Below are 22,966 nucleotides of genomic sequence, written 5' to 3'. Positions count from 1 at the left end.
ATTTGAGTCTGTAACACCTGGAGAAAATTTTTGCTACTTGTAAAAGTTAGCGTTATTTTTTTATTTATTTTCAGTTTTATTCTCTCAGTCATGTTCATGTGGTACAACGAACTTGCTTCTCCCTCTCTGAGTTGATGGCGTTTATCTCCATTCTTTTCACAAGAGCAGCGATGACCCCGTTTGATGCCTGGTCAGAACTATTTGTTGTACTGGCAGTCAAAGATATGATGCTCCGTGACTGCTATCAGACTATCATGTGGCATTTTCTCTTTGACAGCAAAGACACCCGTGCAGAACGTGTGAAAAATGGCAGATTTGCTGCGATCTCGGACATCTGGCAACGTTTTGTTAAGAATTGTTACAACCCAGGGCAACATATTACTGTAGATGAGAAGGTGTTTCCAACCAAGGTCCGTTGTCCTTTCTTGCAGTACACTTCAACCAAGCCTGACAAATTTGGCATAAAGCTTTGGATTGCGGCAGATTTGGAGACAAAGTACATGTGCAATGCCACGTCTTATTTAGGAAAAGATCCCAGTTGTCCCATGGAAGAAAGACTTTCCGCGACTGTGGTCATAAAGCCTATGGACCCATTTCTAGACTACTGCACTTCAACACAGCTCTGCTTGACATCATAAATAGAGTGGGAGATGAACTTCCACCTGCAGCTAAAGTCACTTCAGTACGTGAGCAATTCCCCACACTAGTGTTTAGATCTGGCACTGTCATGCTGACGGTGTATGCACCCAAACAGAAGAAGTCTTTCTGCATTCCCAGTATCGTGCACCATAACATGGAGACTGGGCAAGATCGGAAATAGAAAACCATGTTGAAATGACAATTCATGTTCAAATGACATAGCGTTTTCAAATAGATGCGGAAACAGATTATATATATATATATATACAGATATATATATATATATATATATATATATATATATATATATATATATATATATATATATATATATATATATATATATACAGATATATATATATATATATATATATATATATATATATATATATATACAGATAGATATATATATATATATATATATATACAGATAGATATATATATATATATATATATATATATACACAGATATAAAATAGAAATTGTGTAGAGGTGTAATGAAACAAGTTCAAGAATAAAACTGAATAATAAAAAATTCAAGTGACAACAAGATACCAAGAAGAAATGATTCACCAGCATTTGTGTGTTTGCTTATATTGCTTCAGTGATTTCTTTTACAGGCAGCAAAAATTTACACCGGGTGTGACAGACTCAAATCAAATGAATGTTTTTATTATATATTAGTAATAATAATAGCAGCTCACTACTGAAAACAAGGAAAAACCGGGCTCGAACCCATAACCTAATTATGAGACAGCAGTTCTTACCTCTGCACCAGCCAAACAGACATGTTGACTTTGTGTTGATTTGATATTTGGGCTTGGGTGTTTACTAATTGACAGCAACATGCAAGTTGAATGATTTCTTTTTCTTTGGATATATTCTTGAAAAAAATCGCACTTGTTTTGTTATACCTTTTGTGAAAGTGTTTATTTGATATTTGGACTTAAGTCTTCACACATTATACACTTCACATCAGCATTTTGTCATTATTACTATAACATGAAAAAAGTTTCTGTTTTAGTTATGTGTTCAACATTTCTTGCCTCGCATTCCCTGTCATCCTACATTTACCCAGATCGTTGTAGACATGGAATATTTGAAATGTATGTATTACAAATAATGATACTGTATATTATTTATCCTATACAATTCCAGACACCTCACATCCAGATGCACAGACTTGAGCTCTGAGAATTTTGCGTCTGACTTAAGCTGCATCGGTGGGGGATGGGATAGCAGGCTGCTTGCTGCTTGTGTTGATTGACTCATTTGCAAAACAAAGACGCTGATGAGGTGCGAGGGAATTTAAGGTGGCCAGGAAGTACAACTTTTTTCATAGGCTTCAGGGATTCTACTGCTAATAGCTAAGCTGTTTCAATATCTCAACCTGATCTTTCTTAAAGGTTGTCAAGTTTCTGCTTTAACTACATTTCTCAGTTAGTTTGTTCCAGAGCCCCATAACTTTTTACGTAAAGAAGTGCTTCCTGGTTTCAGTTTTAAATGCACTTCCCCTTAATTTGTACGGATGTCCTTGAGTACATGATTCACCCTTAAGCTAAAAGAATGTTGCTGAATCTACTTTATCATTGTCTTTGAGAATTTTGATTACCTGGATTATGTCCCCACACAGTCTCCTCTGCTTGCATCTGTCACAGTAGGATATCTCCTTAAGTCCTGGGCTTCACTTGGTTGCTCTCCTCTGCTTCAAGTGCTGCTATGTCTTTCATGTACCGTTGTGACAGGAACTGCACACAATACTCCAGATAGGGTTTTACCACTGTATTATATAATTTTAGCATAATGTCCCTTGACTTAAATTCAACAGTTTTTATGATATAACCTAATATTTTATTACCCTTTTGAGTTGTTTCTGTGGATAGTTGATGAAAATGTTGTATCAACATAAACCCCTAAATGCTGTTCAGGGGTTGCTTCCTGTAGGGCAGTGTCTCCCATCTTGTATTTGTAATTGGATGTTCCTTTTGTCCACATGTAACACTTTGCACTTTTCTACATTAAACTGCATTTTCTAGATATTCGTCCAATTCTGACTGTTGTTCAGCAGAAGGCAAGGTGGTAGCGCTGCTACTTTGCATTAAGGAGATTATGGGTTCGCTTCCCAGGTCCTTCCTGCATGAAGATTGCTTTGAGTAGTGAGAAAAATACTATATAAATGTAAAGAATTATTTTTATTTTTTAATTCATTTTGCTGCCTCCTCAGTGTCTGCCATCCCTCCAAATTTATTGTCATCTGCAAATTTTACAAGTTTACTAACTGTACCAGAATCATAATCATTAATATAAATCAGAAAAAGTAACAGTCCAAGGGCAGACCCTTGATGGACTCCACTGATGACCTTGCTGTATGTAGAGCATTTTGCTGTTATCGTACTCTTTGTCTCCTTCCAGTTAACCAACTAGAGATCCAGTTTTGTAGGTTAACCTCTGATGCCTACAGCTTCTAATTTCAGAATTAATCTTTGATGTGGAACTGTATCAAATGCTTTTTGAAAGTCTTGGTAAATTATGTCGTATTGTCTGTTTTTGTCAACTATTCTGGTTGCTTCTTCAAAATAATCTAAAAGATTGGTTTGGCAGGACCTTCCTCTCATAAACCAATGTTGTTGTTTCAGATATTATTTTCTTTTAGGTAATTTTCTAATTTATTTCTTATTGTAGTTTCCATGATTTTGCAACAATTATTTAGGATCCATTTTGTCTCACTTTGGATTGGAGTAATTCTTTGTTATGGTCATCAGTCTTTGTTTTTTTGTAACTTTTTCTGAATTGATCTTTGAGAAGTTTTAGGACTGTCAGAATGAAAATCACTATTGAAACATAACTCAAATCTATATGAAAAAAATCTTATTTGGAGACATTGTTCAGATTTTGGTATTGTGTTACTCCAGAGACGCTGCACTGATTTACTTCTATATTTTGCGTGTGTTTTGCACATCATTTCCACAATGATCACTGTTATTATTTTTAATTGTTTGTTTGTATTGAATATGGCCACTTTTGTTTGTCATAAAAAGATATTTCAGAAAAAAGGGAATGGATTGTTTACCTTTAAGAAAATATTCAGCAGCAAATGTAAAAATCTAATTCTTTCTGAACATGCTTTAATATTGAACAGTTCAGTAATTATTGTGGTCAACATAAACACCTGAAATTGGTGGTGTTTAGTTTGCAATTTTTATAAAAAGTACAAATCATGTCTATAACATGTGTTCTGAAGATATTGAAGTTAAAATCTTCCAGTGAAAATGGCAACATTTAGTGAGGCTGTCATTTCTGAAGCACAGTGTTTTAAAGCAAGCTGTGTATGCAGCTGTCCTAAAAATGCTGCATTTCTACAGTATACCACAATATGTTTTACTCAAACACATCAATTAGCACAAGAGTGAGGGAGTAATAAAAAATATGCATGCATGAATGTGTGTCCACCTGTTCTACATTGATTACTATTAATTTTAAAGTATAATTCTGTTTAAAAAAAAGACATAATTAATGGAATATGTGCCACATAAATATTAATCTTAGACACTGCTGTTGTTTCCAGAAAACAACAAACATTAATGAGCAAATGTCTGTATTCCATTCTTCTTTTAAAGTTTTTTTTTTTACTTTAACTTTATTTTAAAGTATTCCTTTGTAATGTGCAGGGGTTTTTACAAGAATTTCTGTTGTTATAGTTACAGGTTTCTGTTTTATTATCTGATCATGAAAATCATTAGATTCTTGTTATGCTGCTTGTTTGTTACATTAGGTAATTAAAACTGTCTTTGTGTCTCGACCTTATGTAGTTACTAGAGATTTGTGTATTCTTTTTCTGAGGTACGTTTAAAGTCAATGTCTTGCCAGAATAAGAATGTCAGTTGAAATTGTTGTATTATTAAAAACTAGTAAAATTTAACACATTTTTGTTGCTATTGTTTACTGTTTGGATAGTTAAATCTAAAAATTGACTTCCAGTATCTGCATCTCTGTAATCTGTTTGCAATATATTTGTTTTGCATAATGCTTTTGGATGGTAATTTTTAAAATGTTTCTCCAGGTCAAGGTCAGTCATCAATGATGCCCTTCACATTGGGAGAGTTGGTGACACTGTCTCGTTGTCTTCGAGATGCATGTTTGGGAATCATCAAGCTGGCTTATCCAGAAACAAAACCAGAGCACAGGGAAGAATACATTGCTGCATTCAAGAGTGTTGGTGTTAAAACAAACACTGAGATGCAGCAAAGGATACAAGCAGAACAGAAACGTTGGATTCAACTTTTTAAGGTAACTTAAAAGAGTCTGGATTATTGTTTCTGTATTTATAATTCATCTCAATTAAACATAGATGACAGGATTTGATTTACACAAGACTTGTTACTTAAATGCCAAAAATACAGATATTATATATCCTAACTTTATACTGTAAATTCCTAGGTAAGTATGACAGTATCCACTGCAATTGTAACAATTAATTTTTCTGTGGTTTACTTTGTATTGTCTATGTTAAATGTTTTCTGGTGCAGTTAATTGTAAAAGATAACAACCACTACCAAAACTACCCTATTCTGGTATTCATGACAGACCCTATAAAAAATTAAGAAAAAGATTTAGTTTAACATATTACTTACTCAGTCATATTTTTTTTATGAAAGATTTTTTAAATAAGTATTTAAATATGTCAGAATGCATGTAAACATTAAAAAATAACTGCATGAGTAATTTGCTATTTGAAGAATTATGTTACTTAAACAACAGATCTATTTGACATTTCTATAGTGCTATATATGATATGTATATATATATATATATAATGTGTTGTTAAGCTTGATTTGGGATAAAGAAGTTAGGTAAAAATAAATCCTAAAAATCTGTCTACATGAATTACTTTAAATATAATGCTGTAATTAGTGCAGATAGGTAAGTTCTACTAACCTGTATTTTGTGAAATTATGAATTATTTAAAATAACCATACTAGGACATCTGGCATTTTGCTTTCCTCCTTCTCTTCTTAGAGCTGGTATACTGCATATATCATAGGATAAATTATTTAGTTTTGTCTTATTCCTGTTAACCAATTACAGCATTCATCTTGTATAGTGAATTGTATTTGCTGAACTGTAATAACCTATGATTTTCATGGGATGTGTGTTCTGCAGGAATTTATGAGATGGTTTGTTTTAACTGTGCATGCATCCTTTGATGGAGGTGTAATTATTCCATATGATTATTCATGCTATTTTTGCATTTGTGATGATCGTTATCTGTGTTTTTTATGTTATGCACACTAAGTTACACTAATATGGCAGATTTGCATGGTCAGTATATTGTTAGTTATTGTGCTTTTCTTTGTAGTACCTTAAAAAGATAACCGAATCATTATTCATTTATAGTATTGGTGAATTGATTGTTTTTTCTGTATAGTATATTCTAGGGTTTTGCACTGTTTAGTATTTTGTTTTCAAAACAGAAAACAGCCCTCATATGAGGCAAAAGCACATGTATTATTAACAGCTATAAAAATTAAACTAATTGTTCATAGTAGACCAGAAAGTCAGATGAGTAGTATATGCTGTTTCACAAAGCAAATATTGTGGTATCTGACATGCAAAAATGGGGGGGTTTGTAAACTCCTCTTGTCAGCTAAAATCACTCATTAAAGTGGTAGAAGCAGGAGAATGCATTTTCCAAATTGAATAGTAGATTTACAGTCCGTTTAATATTACTGACCCCTAACACACTAATGTTTGGTCCGAGTCATCAGCCATTCCTTCAGATCTTTTATCACTTCTATTGTCAAGCTATCTATTTAATTGAAAGAAGTTAATTGAATGAAAATGATCAACTAAGCTTGTATTAATATTGCTAATGGAACTTTCTTCTTGGCCATGTTTGGAGAAAGATGTCACGCCAGAGTTTCGGAACGGCCCATTAATGCTTGCACTTAACCCGCTGGGCTAATTAAGGCATGCTTATTCATTTCTCAAGTCACAGATAGCTGAGGACCAAACCAGTCGTTTTGATTTTTACAACATTTTGCACTTGCCGTTATTGCAAAATTAAAACATTGAAGATTGCATTTTCAGATTTACTGCATTCTGAAAATTGCAGTCGGCATAAATTTTTAAGGCTTTTTCTTCACCATATTTGAGATTATCAAAAAAATTAATTGCTTGATATATTGGATTTGTCTGAATATACAGTATACATGTTGTTGTTTTATATATAACAAATTCTTATATTGTGTGTGCGTGTCTATATATATATATATGTGTGTGTGTGTGTATATATGTGTATGTATGTGTGTGTGTGTGTGTATATATATATATATATATATATATATATATATATATATATTTAATATATATATATAATATATATATATATTTAATATATATATATAATATATATATATATATTTAATATATATAGAGTGAGAGAGACAGGGTTTGAAAGAATCTGAAAACTTTATTTATTAGTTATTATATAATATGTATTTAAATGCTATTCATAATAGCATACATTGCAAATAAAGGAAACAAAATTATCTGAAATTGGATTTCATATATGCAAAGATATGTGAACCCCATAAGTTAATAACTTGTTCTACCTCCATTATTGTTGATAATTTGGTGTTAACAACTTGTTTAGCTGTTAATCAGTCTCTGACATTTATCTTGAGGGATTTTTTCCCTGTCCTCCTGACAGTACTTTGTTTGTGTAAAGTTTGAAGTGCATCTGATATAAACTGACCGTTTAGGTTAACGTCGTAATTGGATTTAGGTCGGGACTTTGACTTGGCCAATTCAAAACACAAATCTTCTTTCTCCTTAGCTATTCTTTGGCAGGTATGCTGGCATGCTTTTGGGTTGTTGGCCTGTTAGAAAACTCTCTGTTGGTCCACCTTCAGCTTGACTGATGGTATGATGTTCTGTTAAAGAATCCCCTGGTATACCTCAGAACCTGTGCTTCCTTTAATGGTGTGGAGCCACCTTGGTCCAGAACAGGAAAGGAACCCTCAGGTCTTGACATTCCATCCACCAGGATTGACTGCTAGGATAGGTTTCTTTATGTTTTAGGCAATGTAGAGCTTCTCCAAGCATAGGGGTTTTGATTGTGACCAAATAGAATGGACTTCAAGATGCGAGGTTTGTCTGCGTGCTTACTGGCAAACCTAAGATAGATAGTTTTTTTGAAAGCAAAGGCTTCTTCCTGCCTACTCGCCCTTACATGCAGTTCTCTAGATGGTATATTTAGGTTGATTTTTTACCTGATCTATTATTTATTGAAGGGTATCCACTTCTAGGGCAGGATAGTAGCATGTCAAATGTTTTCCATTTGTACATTTTTTGCCTCACAGTGGACTGATTGATCTCATATCTTTTTAATATAATTTTATAGACTTCCCCATGCTGACATGCTCTACCCTTTCTCCATGTCCAGGGAGATCTCCTTTCCTCTTGGCATGTATATTCACCTTGTGGTTAACACCAAACTGACCAGGTTTATAATCCCATGTAAACCATTACCTTATGGTATCCCTTTGATTGGTTAATTTGATTGTCAATGAGTTAAACCACCTTATTCTACTTATCTACTTGGTTTAACAAGAGCAACTGGGAGTTGTTATTTTTGCAGATGCACTAATTCCTTTTTAATTCTGTTTTTCTACTTTTCTGCTACATACACGATTTCCTCTAAGCCAACATATGGTTCTAGAGCAGTGCTTCCCGATTGGGGGTGGGGTGCGAGCAACTGTTGATGGGGGTGCCAGAATCCATCGAGGAAGAAAAATGAAAAACATTATTTGTACAAAATCTTAATTTATCTATCCATTCCTAAATAATTAAATGGGAAGGCCATTTCGTATCAGTGCAATACGCTGCTTGTTAAAACGGATGACTTACGCTCTTACGTGCACTTAGTGCTGCGTGGGTATTATGAATTATCGTATCTGTTCAAGTTCTATTTGAATTTTAAATATAAGTAAGTTTTATTTAGTCGACAGAAATATCTTTGGTAGGAATGTAAGTTAAATTTAGTCATCATTGCATAAGTTTTTCTTCACCATATTCATAAAGCTTCAATTGGTGATCTGTTTTTCTGCGTTAACCTCATATTTTTTCATACTTCTTCTCAAACCAAGGGGGTGCGAAATCAGCCTCGTCTGTCACAGGGGGTGCGAGGGTAAAATGAATCGGGAAGCGCTGTTCTAGAGGCTGAGGCAAAGTCAACATAATTGGCTTGGGAGTATGATACTTTCACAGTTACTTAGTAATGGTTAAATTAAAGTCATAGATAAAAGCATCATATTGGTAGTTTACTTTAGAAAGTGCCAAAACCTTTAGCTTTACAGTTTGATCAGCTTGAAAAAAATACTCGTTAAACTGCTGCCTTTTTTATATTAGCAAATCGAATGAAGTCCTACTTCAATTAACACTGCCACAATGACACTACCGCACTGTTTCACTTAATGTAAGAGAATCTATTTTGCTGCCACTGATAAGATCATTAATGTAGAAAGTCTTATGGTTAATGCTCTTGTATCTAAGAGCTCAAGCCCAACAAATAATAATATTCATCTAGACGTACTTTTTTCCTATTAATTAAGACTAAGTAAGAGAGACAGAAGTTATGGATTCTTTGAGCAACAGTAATTAAAAATGATGAAATTTGAAATTACCTTTGAAAACACCCAAATGTACACTATAATAAAGACTTATAATTTGTAGAAGGCAATTAAAAAATAGGAAATACCTAATTATATAGTAAAAATAAAAGCAATGTAAATGTAGATGGTGTTACTTCAGAGACATTCTCATCTAGTTTTAAATCTATTTCAGAAACAAAATAAAAACTAAAGAAATTGTGTGAAAGGGTGAATAAAGAAATTAATAAAATGTGAGACAGAAAAGGCTACTCAACACAAAAATTTAAAAAAGAATCTAACAACTAAGAATTACAGGAAAACTGGAAACCACAAGAACCGAACAATAAAAGCACTGGAAAAGTTTAAGGAGAAACTGAAAAAAGAATATTTGTTGAACTTGAGACAAGCAGTGAAATGGTTCTTTGTTACTCCTATAGTTAAAAAAAAGAAATAAAGAGATACAAAAAGAAAAGTCATTAAAAAGAATTGCATATAACAAAAAAAAATCTCGAAAGTTTTCAAATTTAGAAACAGAGGCAAGCTTGTCTTAGGTTCTGAATGTGTGTTGACTCACTGGGCCAGGTTTTACCAGTTATAGTGATAGAAATTAAATACAGTACATTATTTATAAATATTTGCTAAATGTGTTATAGCAATCACAACAGATGCGAGAGATGCTGGATAACTGGAAGGTTACCAGTGTGATGCCAGTCCACACAAAAGTGACAAAATGGATTTAAATTATTTTAGGCCAATAAGCCTTATTTCTATCTTATGCAAAATTATGTAAACTATAATTAGGCAGAAGACTCTTTGTGCAAAGTAATACGCTACACAGCCAGAATGAGTTTAATAGAAAATGTTACTCCCAAACCAATCTGTTAGACATTTTTGAACAGACAACTAGAGTAATGGACAAAAACAAAGTGCATGGTGCAATTTACATAGGCTTCCAATCTATTTTTATTGCTGTTTCTCACCAAAGAGTTCAAGTAGGTCCTTAGTGGCATCCCTCAGGTATGTGTGCTCAATGTATTGCTCTTTCTAACTTGTATTTGTAAAATTTACTTTTAATTAGTTAGCAAACATGTGAAATTCAAAACTGGTGGAATAGCAAACTCCAAGAAAACATCAAAACAATTGATAGAGACAGAGACAATCTTCAAGATTAGGTGAACAATTAGAAAATTAAATTTAATATTTGTTTTAGTCCTGCGTTGGGTTGGCACCCTGCCCGGGATTGGTTCCTGCCTTGTGCCCTGTGTTGGCTGGGATTGGCTCCAGCAGACCCCCGTGACCCTGTGTTCGGATTCAGCGGGTTGGATAATGGATGGATATTTGTTTTAAGTTTAACATGATGGGTAAAAAAGAATTATAATTATAATTTCAAGATGAGTAACATTGATCTACATGAAACAATGTCTAAAAGGGATTTAAGGGATTTTTGTTGATACAAAATTCTCATTTTCAGTACAATGTGCATATGTAATTTAAAAAGAAAATACAGTTTTTGGCAGTACTATAAAAAGTAATGAAGATAAATCAAGGGATGTTATGCTGCATATACTGTAAGACATACACTTTGGAGTAGTATGCTTTAAAATAAATGCAGCAACTGTGGAAGCTGTGCAGAGAAGAGCAACCAAATGCATCTTTGAACTAAAGGATATTTCCTCATTCAGTAGGCCCAGAAAATTAAAATTCTTTAGTCTTTAGCAGAGAATGATGTGAGTAGACCTAATTCGAAAAAGGCATTAATACAGCATATCCAACATAAGTCTTTCAGTTAAATAGTGATTACATTTAAAACGAAAGCCAGGAAGCACTTCTTTACACAAAGGCTAATTGGAAACTGGTACAGTTTACCAAATCATGTAGTTGAAGCAGAAACCTTGATAATGTTTAAAAAGTATTTTGATGTTAAGCATGGACAGCTTAGATGTTGACTATTATGACAAACGTGATGGAGTGAATGGACTCTTCATTTGTCAGACTTTCTGTGTAATGTTGATTACCTGTAAATTTCTTTGTTTTCCTGTATTATAATAGACATAAATTGCTTATTTCCTTGAAACGTTTTCACTTGATCCAAACTTGGATTTCAGAGGATCCAAAGTGGTGTTAAAGTAATTTTAAAACATCTAATGCATTAGCATCCTTCAAAATTTGTTTTCATTATTACACCACACTTTATAACAGTATTAATAGTAATGCAACCTTTTCATCTCATTATTCAAAGAATTGCTAAGTATTATCAGCAATGCAGACTAGACTGAGATACTGCAATCCAGAGCTCAACTTTAAAAAAGAAAAAAAAAAGCTAAACACCAAACCATTAGTTTTTGTTCTTCTTAATTCCTTTTATGTATTGCAATATGTTGCTGGTAGACTTTGTTTATTCTTCATTTGTAAAAGTGTTACTTCCTTTAAATTCTATAGACTCTTTAATTAGTAGATCCATTTTCTAGAAGTATATGTCAGAGTTTTTAAATATTTTTGTACACTATTCTAAATGAGTTTTTTACATATGTAGAACTGTTAAGCATTGTTCTGTATCTTGTGGTCTCATCTTTTAACTGTCCATATTCAGCTGAATTATTTAACTTTTTAGTACATTGTAAATGAAAAGTACACCTGCTAAAAATCCCAAATTTCTTTTTCATTTTTCGTGATTAGCCTATTACCCTTTATACATTTCTCCTTGAAATCAAAATAGTTATTAGTAGACTGTTACCACTTAATGTGCTATTACAGGGATTAAAGAGTGAAGTTGAAGTTACAGAAGTGAAGTACAATTGTTCTCAATACAATAGTGTAATACATCAAAGTCACCCCCTCTGTGTAAGTGAAAAATTAATTAGAGAATACTACTTTAATTAATGCATTACTCTTGAACATGAAGGAGTTGTGGTGTACTGTTTTTACTTTAAAATTCTGTATCAAGGATATGCAGTATAGTACAACCATCAATGTTACTTCTGACCTTCAGCCCTTAATACACTATCTTCTCGGTGTATGACTTTTAGATTAGTCATTTTATCTTCTATGGAAGCAAATGTGCTTAATTTAGTAATTTGGAAAGCTGTGCCCCCATGTTCCTTGTAAATGCAGAACAGCATGTACATCAAGCAGTCTTCCCTCAAAGAAGCTGATGAAAGCAGTTTTTGCTTAATTAATGATGCTGGACATTTACAGACAATTTAAGTAATTTTTCTTTTATACTACCCATAAATGGTGCACTAATGATGTAATGTTCAAAGTGCTTTTTTAGTGGTCACTACTGTGGGTAGGAAAAAATCATAAAATAAAACTAATTATAGTTTTGTAGTAGTTTAATTTTAAAGAATTTATGTGGTCTGTAATAAAATTTTGAAAGGAAAGATACTGCATAAAAACTGCATGATAGCAAAGCTTATCTGTGTTTTATTTACCTCATCCTTAATTTGCAGCTGGGTTATTACCTAATAAATAGGAAGTCTAAGTTACTTAATAAAATGTATATCTTCTTTGTTTTATATGGTTTTCATTGCAGAATCAAAGAATTTGACTGTTTTGTGACTTGATTCATTTAAGGTAGAGATTTGTTTGTGTTGTTGGGAAGGTTTAAATTTTAACAGTGTTAAGAAAATTGTCTTTAGGTTTTTCATTTGTTCAGAACACAGCACATCAGCTTCTACTGTGAATTACCAAAGAGATGTATAAATTTAAATACTTAAATAGTAACTTTTTAGTTTATCACAGTTAAGTATCCACATCTTCTTACAAAATGTTGTCAATACAACTAGCAGGAGGTAAAAATTACAATTAAAAAGATCAGTAAAGTTATATAGTTGAAGAACAGAATTGACAACTTTTAAAATGTATTCTTATCTAGATGAATAATATTTAACTAATCAAATTAGCTTGATGGACTAAATTATCTTTTCTTGCTTGTCAGACCTTTCATGTCTTTGGCATAGTTCCTTTGTTTTATGTGTGTCTTGCCTTCCACAGAAAATAAATATCTGTTAAGTGGTATATTTTATCAGCCTGCTTTTTGAGACCACTCTCTTTGTCATGGCCATACTTAATCATACCAGTCAGAAACAGAACTCGATTTAACATTGATATTATGGCCAATCTAATATTTATTTTCTGGTTCAGTTTAGTGACACAAAATAATGAAGTTACAATTTTTAGTTTCTTTTTGTTTTTAGTAAAGTAGGTATATGAAAACATTTAGTTTCCTCCAGCAACTTGAATTGCCTGTTCAAGATAAACATTCTGTTATAAGAGAACGTGAATGACATGATGTGAATTTGAACCCTCTGCATTTGTGCAGCAACCATATAATGTTATGACTTAGCAGTTCTCTAAGCTTAATTTCTTTATCTTTCTTTGTCAGTCTTTGCTGCAGTAACTGGTGAAGTAAAACAAAGTCATTTTGAAGATGCATATATTGTCTATGATCTGTTGCATATATTGTCTATGATCTGTTGCATCTAATTCACAGGATTGGTGATCTCTTTACATTGATTTCTGTCTTATTTCTGCTCTGCACAGATTGCATATTTGAAGCAAATTATCATGAGTTCTTTGCCTATGAGATGGTCTGTACTTACTGAGTGGTTACACGATGAGTTAACTTTTCTGTTTTTATTCCTAAATCTTGCCATTAAGGAGATAATTTGGGATTTTCACAAGATTATTTTATGTGATTTGCTACAGGTGTAAAACAATAGACTAGAGTTTATGCAGACTTAACTGAAACATAATAGTTTTGAAACTGATTAGTACTATACGCTGCTATTCTGAACAGGACTTGTATGTAAGTAATATTAACAGAAAATGTGTACATCTTACAGGTCATAACCAACCTGGTAAAAATGCTGAAGGCACGTGATATAAGAAGGCATTTCTGTCCTTCTGAGCACTGGCTGTCTGAAGAGGTTAATATAAGAGCTGATAAGGTATTTCTTTTTTCTGTTTGTAGTTTTAATTCCTACATTATTCATTGAACACTAAATAGCATGAAAGAAACAGTTGTCATAGAATAAGCACACTGATATGGTGTGCTTCTAGAGAAATTTTAATTCAACTACATAAGTCTTATTTTTTATGTTTGAATTTGTTTATATACTTGTATAAAACTCTACAACTATGAACAAAATGTGTGTTGATGGTTCCATGGTATTTGACAGTTTGACAAAGTGTCTACTTCTTAAGTCTGCTTACAGATTTTTTATAATGATTGTGTAAAAACTTTTTATGTGATATTGTACAACTTGCATTATTTTAAGGGGGACAATTTAATCAATTACCTGTAAGCTCAAAGGCAAAGTAGTTGTCTAAAATGTTTTTGAACTGCTGTCTAGTTCATCCTGCCTGATTCTGGCACATGAGAATACCAAACTATGTAGATAACTGCTTTTCATTTTTTAAATTTTTTTTTGCTGCACTGTTAGGTTACACAGCTTTATGTTCCATCAGCTAGACATGTGTGGAGAAGCCGCAGAATGGGAAGAATTGGACCTTTACAATCTACTCTTGATGGTAATGCAAAATAAATGTGAAAACAGATCACAGTACTTTGTAGCTGAATATTTGTTCAGTGGAATTATCTTCCTAATATTAAAGTATTGGTTGTCTAAAATATTGATTACTTATTGTAAACATATATTTTCCTAGGCATTTTTATATCTTTGTAGTAGTACATAAAGTGAAAATTGGCTGCCCTGACTATATTGCATATAGTTTGTATATTGTAAATATAATAATAGTAATAATAATAATTCGTTACATTTATAGAGCGCTTTTCTCAGTACTCAAAGCGCTATCCACACAGGGAGGAACCGGGAAGCGAACCCACAATCTTCCACAGTCTCCTTACTTCAAAGTAGCAGCACTACCACTGCGTAATATGTATGTTTTACACCAAAATCCATGCCAGTGTCATCTTTGCAATATCCTTGGTCTGGCAGGTTGGGCAGTATGTGCATTTAGAGTTTTGAGGAACAAGATATTCAGCTTTGTTTGAGTGCTGGGCTTGTGGTATAGCTGGTCCACAGCTCTCTCAGCAAAGGCCAGTTTTTAAATAAATAATCACCGCGCTCGTGGCTTAGCGATGGGGCATGGTAGTTGTGGCTAAAGCAGGTCTCAGGACGATCTGCGGTGTGGGCGTTTCTCACCTAAGTGCACAGGTGAGAGACTGCCCACATCCGTGATTGTTCCTGGGGCTGCTAAATGTGCTGCAGCTGCTATGTCCTCTCGGCATTTATAGAAGCGCGAGTCGGATAGGAAAGGAAAGGAATGGAAAGAGAAAAAGACAGAGGTTGCTGGAGAGCAAGGAGCAGGAGAGGAGAGGAGAGAGAGAGCCGGTGTGGGCGAGCGAGAGTGTGAATGCTTGCAGGCAGCTGAAGGGAAGCCTGGGTGTTAGGCCGACACCCAGGAGTTGTAATAATGGTCGCTTCCACTGAGTGAGCATGTAGCGGGAGTGACCAATGAAGAAGAAAGACTGTCCGCGTAAGGCCGGGACGGCAGCGGGAGTCGGAAGGCTTGGAGGAGAAGTTCTTGTCGTGAGCGTCCTGATTGGCAAGTACTCCAAGTCTCAGGCCTGGGATGAGAGCGCGACCGAAGCCAGGATCGGGAGGCCTCCAGACCTGTTTAGAAAGGAAAGATGGACAGCTGCAGTGAAAGCGTCTCGCCTGTCGCAGGGCCCGCATGGGAGAAGCAGGTGAGACGCTAGTTTAAAAGAAGCACCGGGCTTTTTAAAAGACTGTTTCCAGCAACGTTTTAACCTCGTCATTTTTTTAATGGATTATTTATTTAATGAAGACTTTTTAGAAGGCACTGCACTTTGTGGACTTTGTTTTGATTTATTTTAATTAAAGCACTTTTGCACATTTTCATCATCCCCTTGCTGTGTTGTTGCCTCACTGTCTAGCTCATCTCGGTTATAACTATCGACGGTGTTGGGTTCAAGGGCTCCTGAACAGAAGATGAGAGCATGGAGCAGAACCCGCATCGTCACAGGGCTATCTCAAAATGGATTCCTGTTTTTTACGTGGTTGGTAGAAGCAAAGGTATAGTTGTTCAAAATAAACATTAGTACACAGTTTAATCACGATAAAACAGGAAGGCATTGCAAAAACTGTCATAAAATACAAGAAATTCTAGGAGCAGATAATTATTTTCTATGGTTTGGAGACATTAGAATAACTAATAAGTAATAAAATTTGCCTACTTAAAAATACTTACTGTTAATCAAACATTCTTCATTTGAGTGTGATGTGAATACATTTATCTAAAAACACAAAATACAATTTTAATATATGGGTGAAATGTGTTTTCCAATGCAAGACATTACATCATCTCATCTACTCTCAGACTATCTTTTACATTAATGAAAAATATAAATACTAATGGTTGTTATTTGGCAACAATACTCATACTTTCATATATGTATAAAATATGCATCTCTCTGAATCCCTCCATTAATTGTAGTCAAGCAATGGTGTATGCTTGACTGCATTATTCACAATTAGGATTTTGGCGTGCGTGTAGTTAAGATAATTTAAAGCAAGGTAGTGATTTTGAGGTACAGTTTTTTAGTTAAAATTTACCCATGCTTTGATCACGTAATTTATCTTATCAATGGCTGACTTGCACCTTTTGTCTGAATTTCTGATTGAAATATGTTATCCTCAACTTTTAGTCAAGTCATCTAAGGAGAAACATTTTGAGGAAGAATGGTAACATAGAGAAGTACTGCTTATACCTTCATTATAGTATAGTCTTCGTCACCAATTTAAAAAAAAGACTTGGGAAGCCTGCCAAGAATCTTTTAGATAAATATCTAATGTCCATATGATAGAAGAAATGGAGTCCTGGGAGATTAAATATGAAATATGGGTGCTCAAAGGATGGAAACATATCAGTACAGAAATATAAGAGCTCCACTGTTCGAAATCTTGCATGTACTGAAACATAAATTAAGGTTGGTTGGAAAAAATCATGTATAGGGTCAGCATCTGGCAATGAAAGAAGTTGGTGCTGACTATGGAAAAGAGTGGCTGATAAACAGCATGTATCTAGTGCTTCTCCTCTGCTAAAATATATTGGCCTGGGTGGCCACCAGCAAGTCTCCTTAAGGATCCTGGCTTAGATCAACTTATAGAGCTGGGGAAGGTTAGTGCAGTTGTTGACCCCAAGTATGGTGTGAGGGGGAGTCAGCTGCATTAATGTGTAGGCAGTGGGTAAGGCATATGAGGCATATGATAAGGGTGGTGTCAGCAGCACTGGAAGCCAGCCAAGGTAGGAGATGGCAGTTTTGATTGTGGAATAAACAAATATGTAAACCTACGAAGCACCTATCTCATTAACATACATATCCATTTTGCTGTTATGGTACATCTGCCACCAATATTATGGTACATCTGCCACCAATAATGAAGTTTCTTATAATAAATTAAAGTTCTGGAATGCATCTACTTTGTTAATGGAGGTATTACTGGATGATAGATAGTGCCATGTACCCTTTGCTTTAGATCTTTGTAACGTAGATTTTTAATCCACTGCCTCTTTGTAGCCTCGCAGTTAGGAGACCTGGGTTCGCTTCCCGGGTCCTCCCTGCGTAGAGTTTGCATGTTCTCCCCGTGTCTGCGTGGGTTTCCTCCCACAGTCCAAAGACATGCAGGTTAGGTGCATTGGCGATTCTAAATTGTCCCTAGTGTGTGCTTGGTGTGTGTGTGTGTGTGTGTGTGTGTGCGCGCGCGCCCTGCCCGGGGTTTGTTTCCTGCCTTGTGCCCTGTGTTGGCTGGGATTGTCTCCAGCAGACCCCCGTGATCCTGTAGTTAGGATATAACAGGTTGGATAATGGATGGATGGATGGATGCCTCTTTGCATTCTAAACATATGTGATTATAGTTTTGACTGATTTTAAAAAACTGAAATTTTAATGGTTAGAAAGGGCGGCACGGTGGCGCAGTGGTAGCACTGTTGCCTCGCAGTAAGGAGACCTGGGTTCGCTTCCCGGGTCCTCCCTGCGTGCAGTTTGCATGTTCTCCCTGTGTCTGCGTGGGTTTCCTATGGGTACTCCAGTTTCCTCCCACAGTCCAAAGACATGCAGTTTAGGTGCATTGGCGATTCTAAATTGTCTCTAGTGTGTGCTTGGTGTGTGTGTGTGTGTGCTTGCCCTGCGGTGGGCTGGCGCCCTGCCTGGGGTTTGTTTCCTGCCTTGCGCTCTGTGTTGGCTGGGATTGGCTCCAGCAGACCCCCGTGACCCTGTAGTTAGAATATAGCAGGTTAGATAATGGATGGATGGATGGATGGATGGTTAGAAAGTTAGGGCTAGGCAATGTGGCAAAAAATATTATCTTGATAATTTTAAGCCTTTTTCTGATATATGATCTGTATATCCTGGCAGTTATTAGATTAGATAAATTATATTAATCCCAAGGGGAAATTTAGATGCATACAGCAGTAGAAATATAACAAAAATACAGACTAACAGCACAAATAATATAATCAATACATTTTCTCACAAATGGTTAACAAATGGCTTTAAATATTACATGATGTTTAATGGCTGTTCTAACCTTTTTTTAGAAGGTGTCTCAATAAATATCAGAGATCAGGTGACCAGAGAATGTTACTTTTGCACTTAACATTAAATGTAATAGTCAAACAAAAAATCATCTTTGAAAATGCAGTAAATTGGAAATGCTGAATCAATGACATGGCATAGATACAGTTAAAACACAGAGTTTAAAGTTTACCTAATTTACTGAGGCTGGTTTACTGTTGGCAGTTTCCAACACAAATAATAGCGTACAAAGATTGTGAACAGGAAAACATGCACTGGCATGTTGATGATTATGTATAACCTATTTTTGGGGAATAATTAATATGTATTCATGAAAAACAAGTTCCACTAAAACAATAATTCACTCAAACAAAAATGATTAATAAAAATGCTACACAGTGCTTCGGTGACAGCATTATAAAGTGTTTCCTCTATACTAAATTTGTCTTCATTGGATTTACAATATTAATGTTTTGTGCATGAAACAATATTATTACTGGAACTAAACATCCTCTTAGTCTCTGAGGATGTTTTTTATGAACCTGAATATACAAGTTTTGGAAAGCTACCCTAGTAAAGAACTTGTGTCTTGGTAAATTGTATCTGGTGTTGACAGTCCAATTTTCTCTACAGTTTAGGAACCATTTTTTTTAAAGACAAACCAATGAGTTTGAGGCTTTTAGGAACTAAGTTGTTTTTCTTCCATTATCAGTTTCTGTACTACTGCTTCCTTGCATGTGTCCTCCATATTGCTATTCAGTCACCTGACCAGGGGCCTCATGTATAAACGGTGCGTATGCACAGAAATGTTGCGTACGAACGTTTCCACGCTCAAATCGCGATGTATAAAACCTAAACTTGCCGTAAAGCCACGCACATTTCCACGGTACCTCATACCCTGGCGTACGCAATTTCTCCGCTCGGTTTTGCAGACTGGCGGCACCCAGCGTCAAAGCAGTGCTACTGTTCCTGTGTGGTCACCCGTTCTTTCTTAGATCCACATTCCTGACGTGGCTTTATAAATACACTGAAACTAACTGCATATTGTTTATTAGTGTAATGCATCTGATTGTAATTAACCTGCAGCAATATAATGGTCCAGGGAATAGCCATAGTATTCCAAATACCTTAACTGCTTTAGCGTTGTAACTCAAACTGCATCTTCTTCTTCTTTCAGCTGCTCCCGTTAAGGGTTGCCACAGCAGATCATCTTTTTCCATATTACTCTCACTGCACCACTCGGAGTATTTATATCACTGTATCTGAGTGGGGAATCACAGCAGCAGCTGATCGGAAAGAGAATTATCGGTACACAGCATGAAGCAGACGCTGCCTGAGCCATGGCAAAACACTTCAGATACTTCCCTGTACGGACTTCGCAGTTTAAAAAAAGTTTCATCACAAGAACTGTAAACGCACTCAGTCAATCCATCAAGTGCTCCTTGTAGAACTGTTTGTACTTATAAGTACAATCACCTCACTGTAAACTTGCATTACAGTTATAATATTGCACAACCTGCGCCACTTTATAAAGCGCATATTTACATATGATGACGATATCTTTTTTAAGATGAAATGCAGCAAAATATGTTGATTATATTATACAGATAAAACTTTAACTTCATTTAAATAATCTGTATTGTTAATAATTAAACATGTGAGGACACGGTGCCGTAGCGCTAACTAGTTCAGGGATTGTTCCTGCATTGCGTTTTATTCTTGCTGATGCGACAGTGGAAGGATAGACGGATAGAATAATTAAACATGTACTACGAAGATATTTCAATGTTCCTTAAAAGTTTTGAAGAATCGGCGTTTTAAGCTTACAAATGGCTTCACATCTATTACAGAGCTGATTGTGTGGCGATTGGGTTTTTGGAGAAAGAAAAGTAAGGACAGGAATTGGAGGTTAGTACGTTTGAAAGAGACAGTACTGCTGTGATAAATTATTACATTGAAGGTTGCGCATGGTGCAGCAAGCCTCTTGCGTGAGACATGAACAAGCACTGCGCCACCGTGTTCCCATGTTTAATAACATGCTTTCATTCCTATAATCATGAAAAAGATATCACGTATACATCTCAGTATTTTAATTATTCAGAGAGCTGTAGTAGCACGAATGTAATGGATTATGTGTCCTATCAGAGAAAGAGAAAGCCAGTTTAAGAAGCAGGTAGTGATTCACACACATAGAGCACATAAAAGATCGAATATAGAACAAAGCATTTAACATGCCACTTTAGTTACAATGGGATTTGAGAAACTAGTAAATTAAACGATTTTAAGATGAAGTTTATGATGTTCTACTTTAATGGCAAAATAAACTACATGATGAAAGTGGAAATTTCGAGATTAAAGTTGACATTTCGTGCTTTTTTCCCACTGTGTGTCTATTTTTTTTTTGTCTGTACCCTAATAAGCTTTCATATGACACTCAGATGGTGGGCTACGACTCGCCTTTTTACGGCGACTTTGAATGTGATTTCTTTTTTATTTCGGGCACTGTGCGACTTTGTGAACTTGAGCCTTCGAGTTTCTCCGACACTCTGTCACTCGATCAACTTCCTTTTGTTGATTATACCACTGTTTAAACCAACAAATAGTACGTTTTCCCTTTGCCTCCACTTGGTATTCGCTGAAATTCTTATATTTTCTCCCGTGCTTTTCCCATTGTCTTTTCACAGAAGGCTATTTATATTGATTTGATTATTCAAAGAGGCGTAATTCTGGGAGGAGTTGGGGCGGGACAGAAGGCGTGTGCATGTGCATTACTTTTCACGCTGATTGGGATTTATGTAGCGGAAGAACGTGGAAGTTTGCGTATGTACAGATTCCTGCATCTGGATTTTTCTATGCGTACGCACATTCCCACTTTTGTGCTTACGCCATGTTATAGTGTGAGTTCTACGCATGGCGTTATATATGAGGCCCCAGGTTATTAAAACACATTCAGTCCCATTAAAAACACACTAAGCAGAACATAATACTCTCACTATAACATAATGTAATATCATTTAAATACATCAGATTTATAATACATTAAATCATGGCAGTACTGTATGTTTATCTCACAGTTTTTATAGGTTTTCTCTGAAACTGATATTAAAATTTGGAAAGGATGTTAATTTTAACAATTAATTCTCCCAGCTAATGTAAGATGAAGAGATAACCATCTAATAATATCTAGTTTAATAGGTTTAAATAGTTAGATATAAATAGATCTTTACATATTTTTGTAATTTTGATTTTAAGATATTTGAACTGTTGAGGGATTAGAAGAGTAAACTGGTTAAATACAAGTTGAAGTATAAGAACATTGACTGAAAATGAATTGCTCATATTTGAGTTATCTTAAACCTAGACATACTGTGGATTTCTTCCAGTGTTTGTAGTAAACTTGGTAATGAAGATTATGAATCATCATCCCCAAGATGTTATTCAGTAGCCCTTGCTGTAGTAAGTTTTAACCTGAACCTGATTAGGAATTTGTGACAAAAGTTAAAATTTATAGCACTGTCAAAGTACTTAAGGAGGATGGAGCAGATTAGTCAGAACTGTTGAAAATCACTTCTTAAGGTTATGAAAAGTTAGTAAACAACCATTAGACCATTAAACAACTATTGCTTTTCCTTTGCTCTCTCACAAGTATTAATATTAGGATTGTGAATATTTACACAGAATAATTGTTTTTATTTTTCTTTACTGTATTTAGTGACATACAGTATATCTCTTTTATGACATCCATTTAAATTAATCAAAATTTGAAAACATTTCAGTGGTCAAGGCACTTTTTAAAACTGCTTTTCAGAAGCAACATGCTTTGTATCTTTTGGACTTGGAAAAGTCATTATGAATGTGGAGTTTACTAAAAAAAAAAACAGCAGTTTGTTTAATTTCCTCTACATGTAGAGTTTTTTTCTCATTTTTAATGGTGTTTTTGAAAGTTTGGAGGCATTCTTTCTAAGGTTTTACTTACTACTCCTGTACATAAAAAACAATGGATAATAATTTTACAGGATATTTTTAAAGAAGTAATGTTCTCAAAGTTACACCACTCAATAAAACATTCTTAATTGTGCTTTAATAATGAGATGAGATTGAATATGTCAAAAGT

General features: G+C 34.7%; 1 protein-coding gene across 1 annotated transcript in view; it reads left to right on the top strand.

Moving 5' to 3' along the window:
- ube3c (ubiquitin protein ligase E3C) overlaps window positions 1–22,966 on the top strand; it is a 242,176-nt gene that overhangs the window by 106,667 nt on the left and 112,543 nt on the right. The window contains exons 14-16 of the mRNA XM_051929116.1: window positions 4,700–4,926; window positions 14,135–14,239; window positions 14,735–14,822. Coding sequence (XP_051785076.1) covers window positions 4,700–4,926; window positions 14,135–14,239; window positions 14,735–14,822 — 420 coding nt within the window. The remainder of the gene's footprint in view (window positions 1–4,699; window positions 4,927–14,134; window positions 14,240–14,734; window positions 14,823–22,966) is intronic.

Source organism: Erpetoichthys calabaricus, chromosome 6 (assembly GCF_900747795.2).
Source record: "Erpetoichthys calabaricus chromosome 6, fErpCal1.3, whole genome shotgun sequence".
NCBI classification, from domain to species: Eukaryota; Metazoa; Chordata; class Cladistia; order Polypteriformes; family Polypteridae; genus Erpetoichthys; species Erpetoichthys calabaricus.
This window is presented reverse-complemented; position numbering and strand designations above follow the sequence as displayed.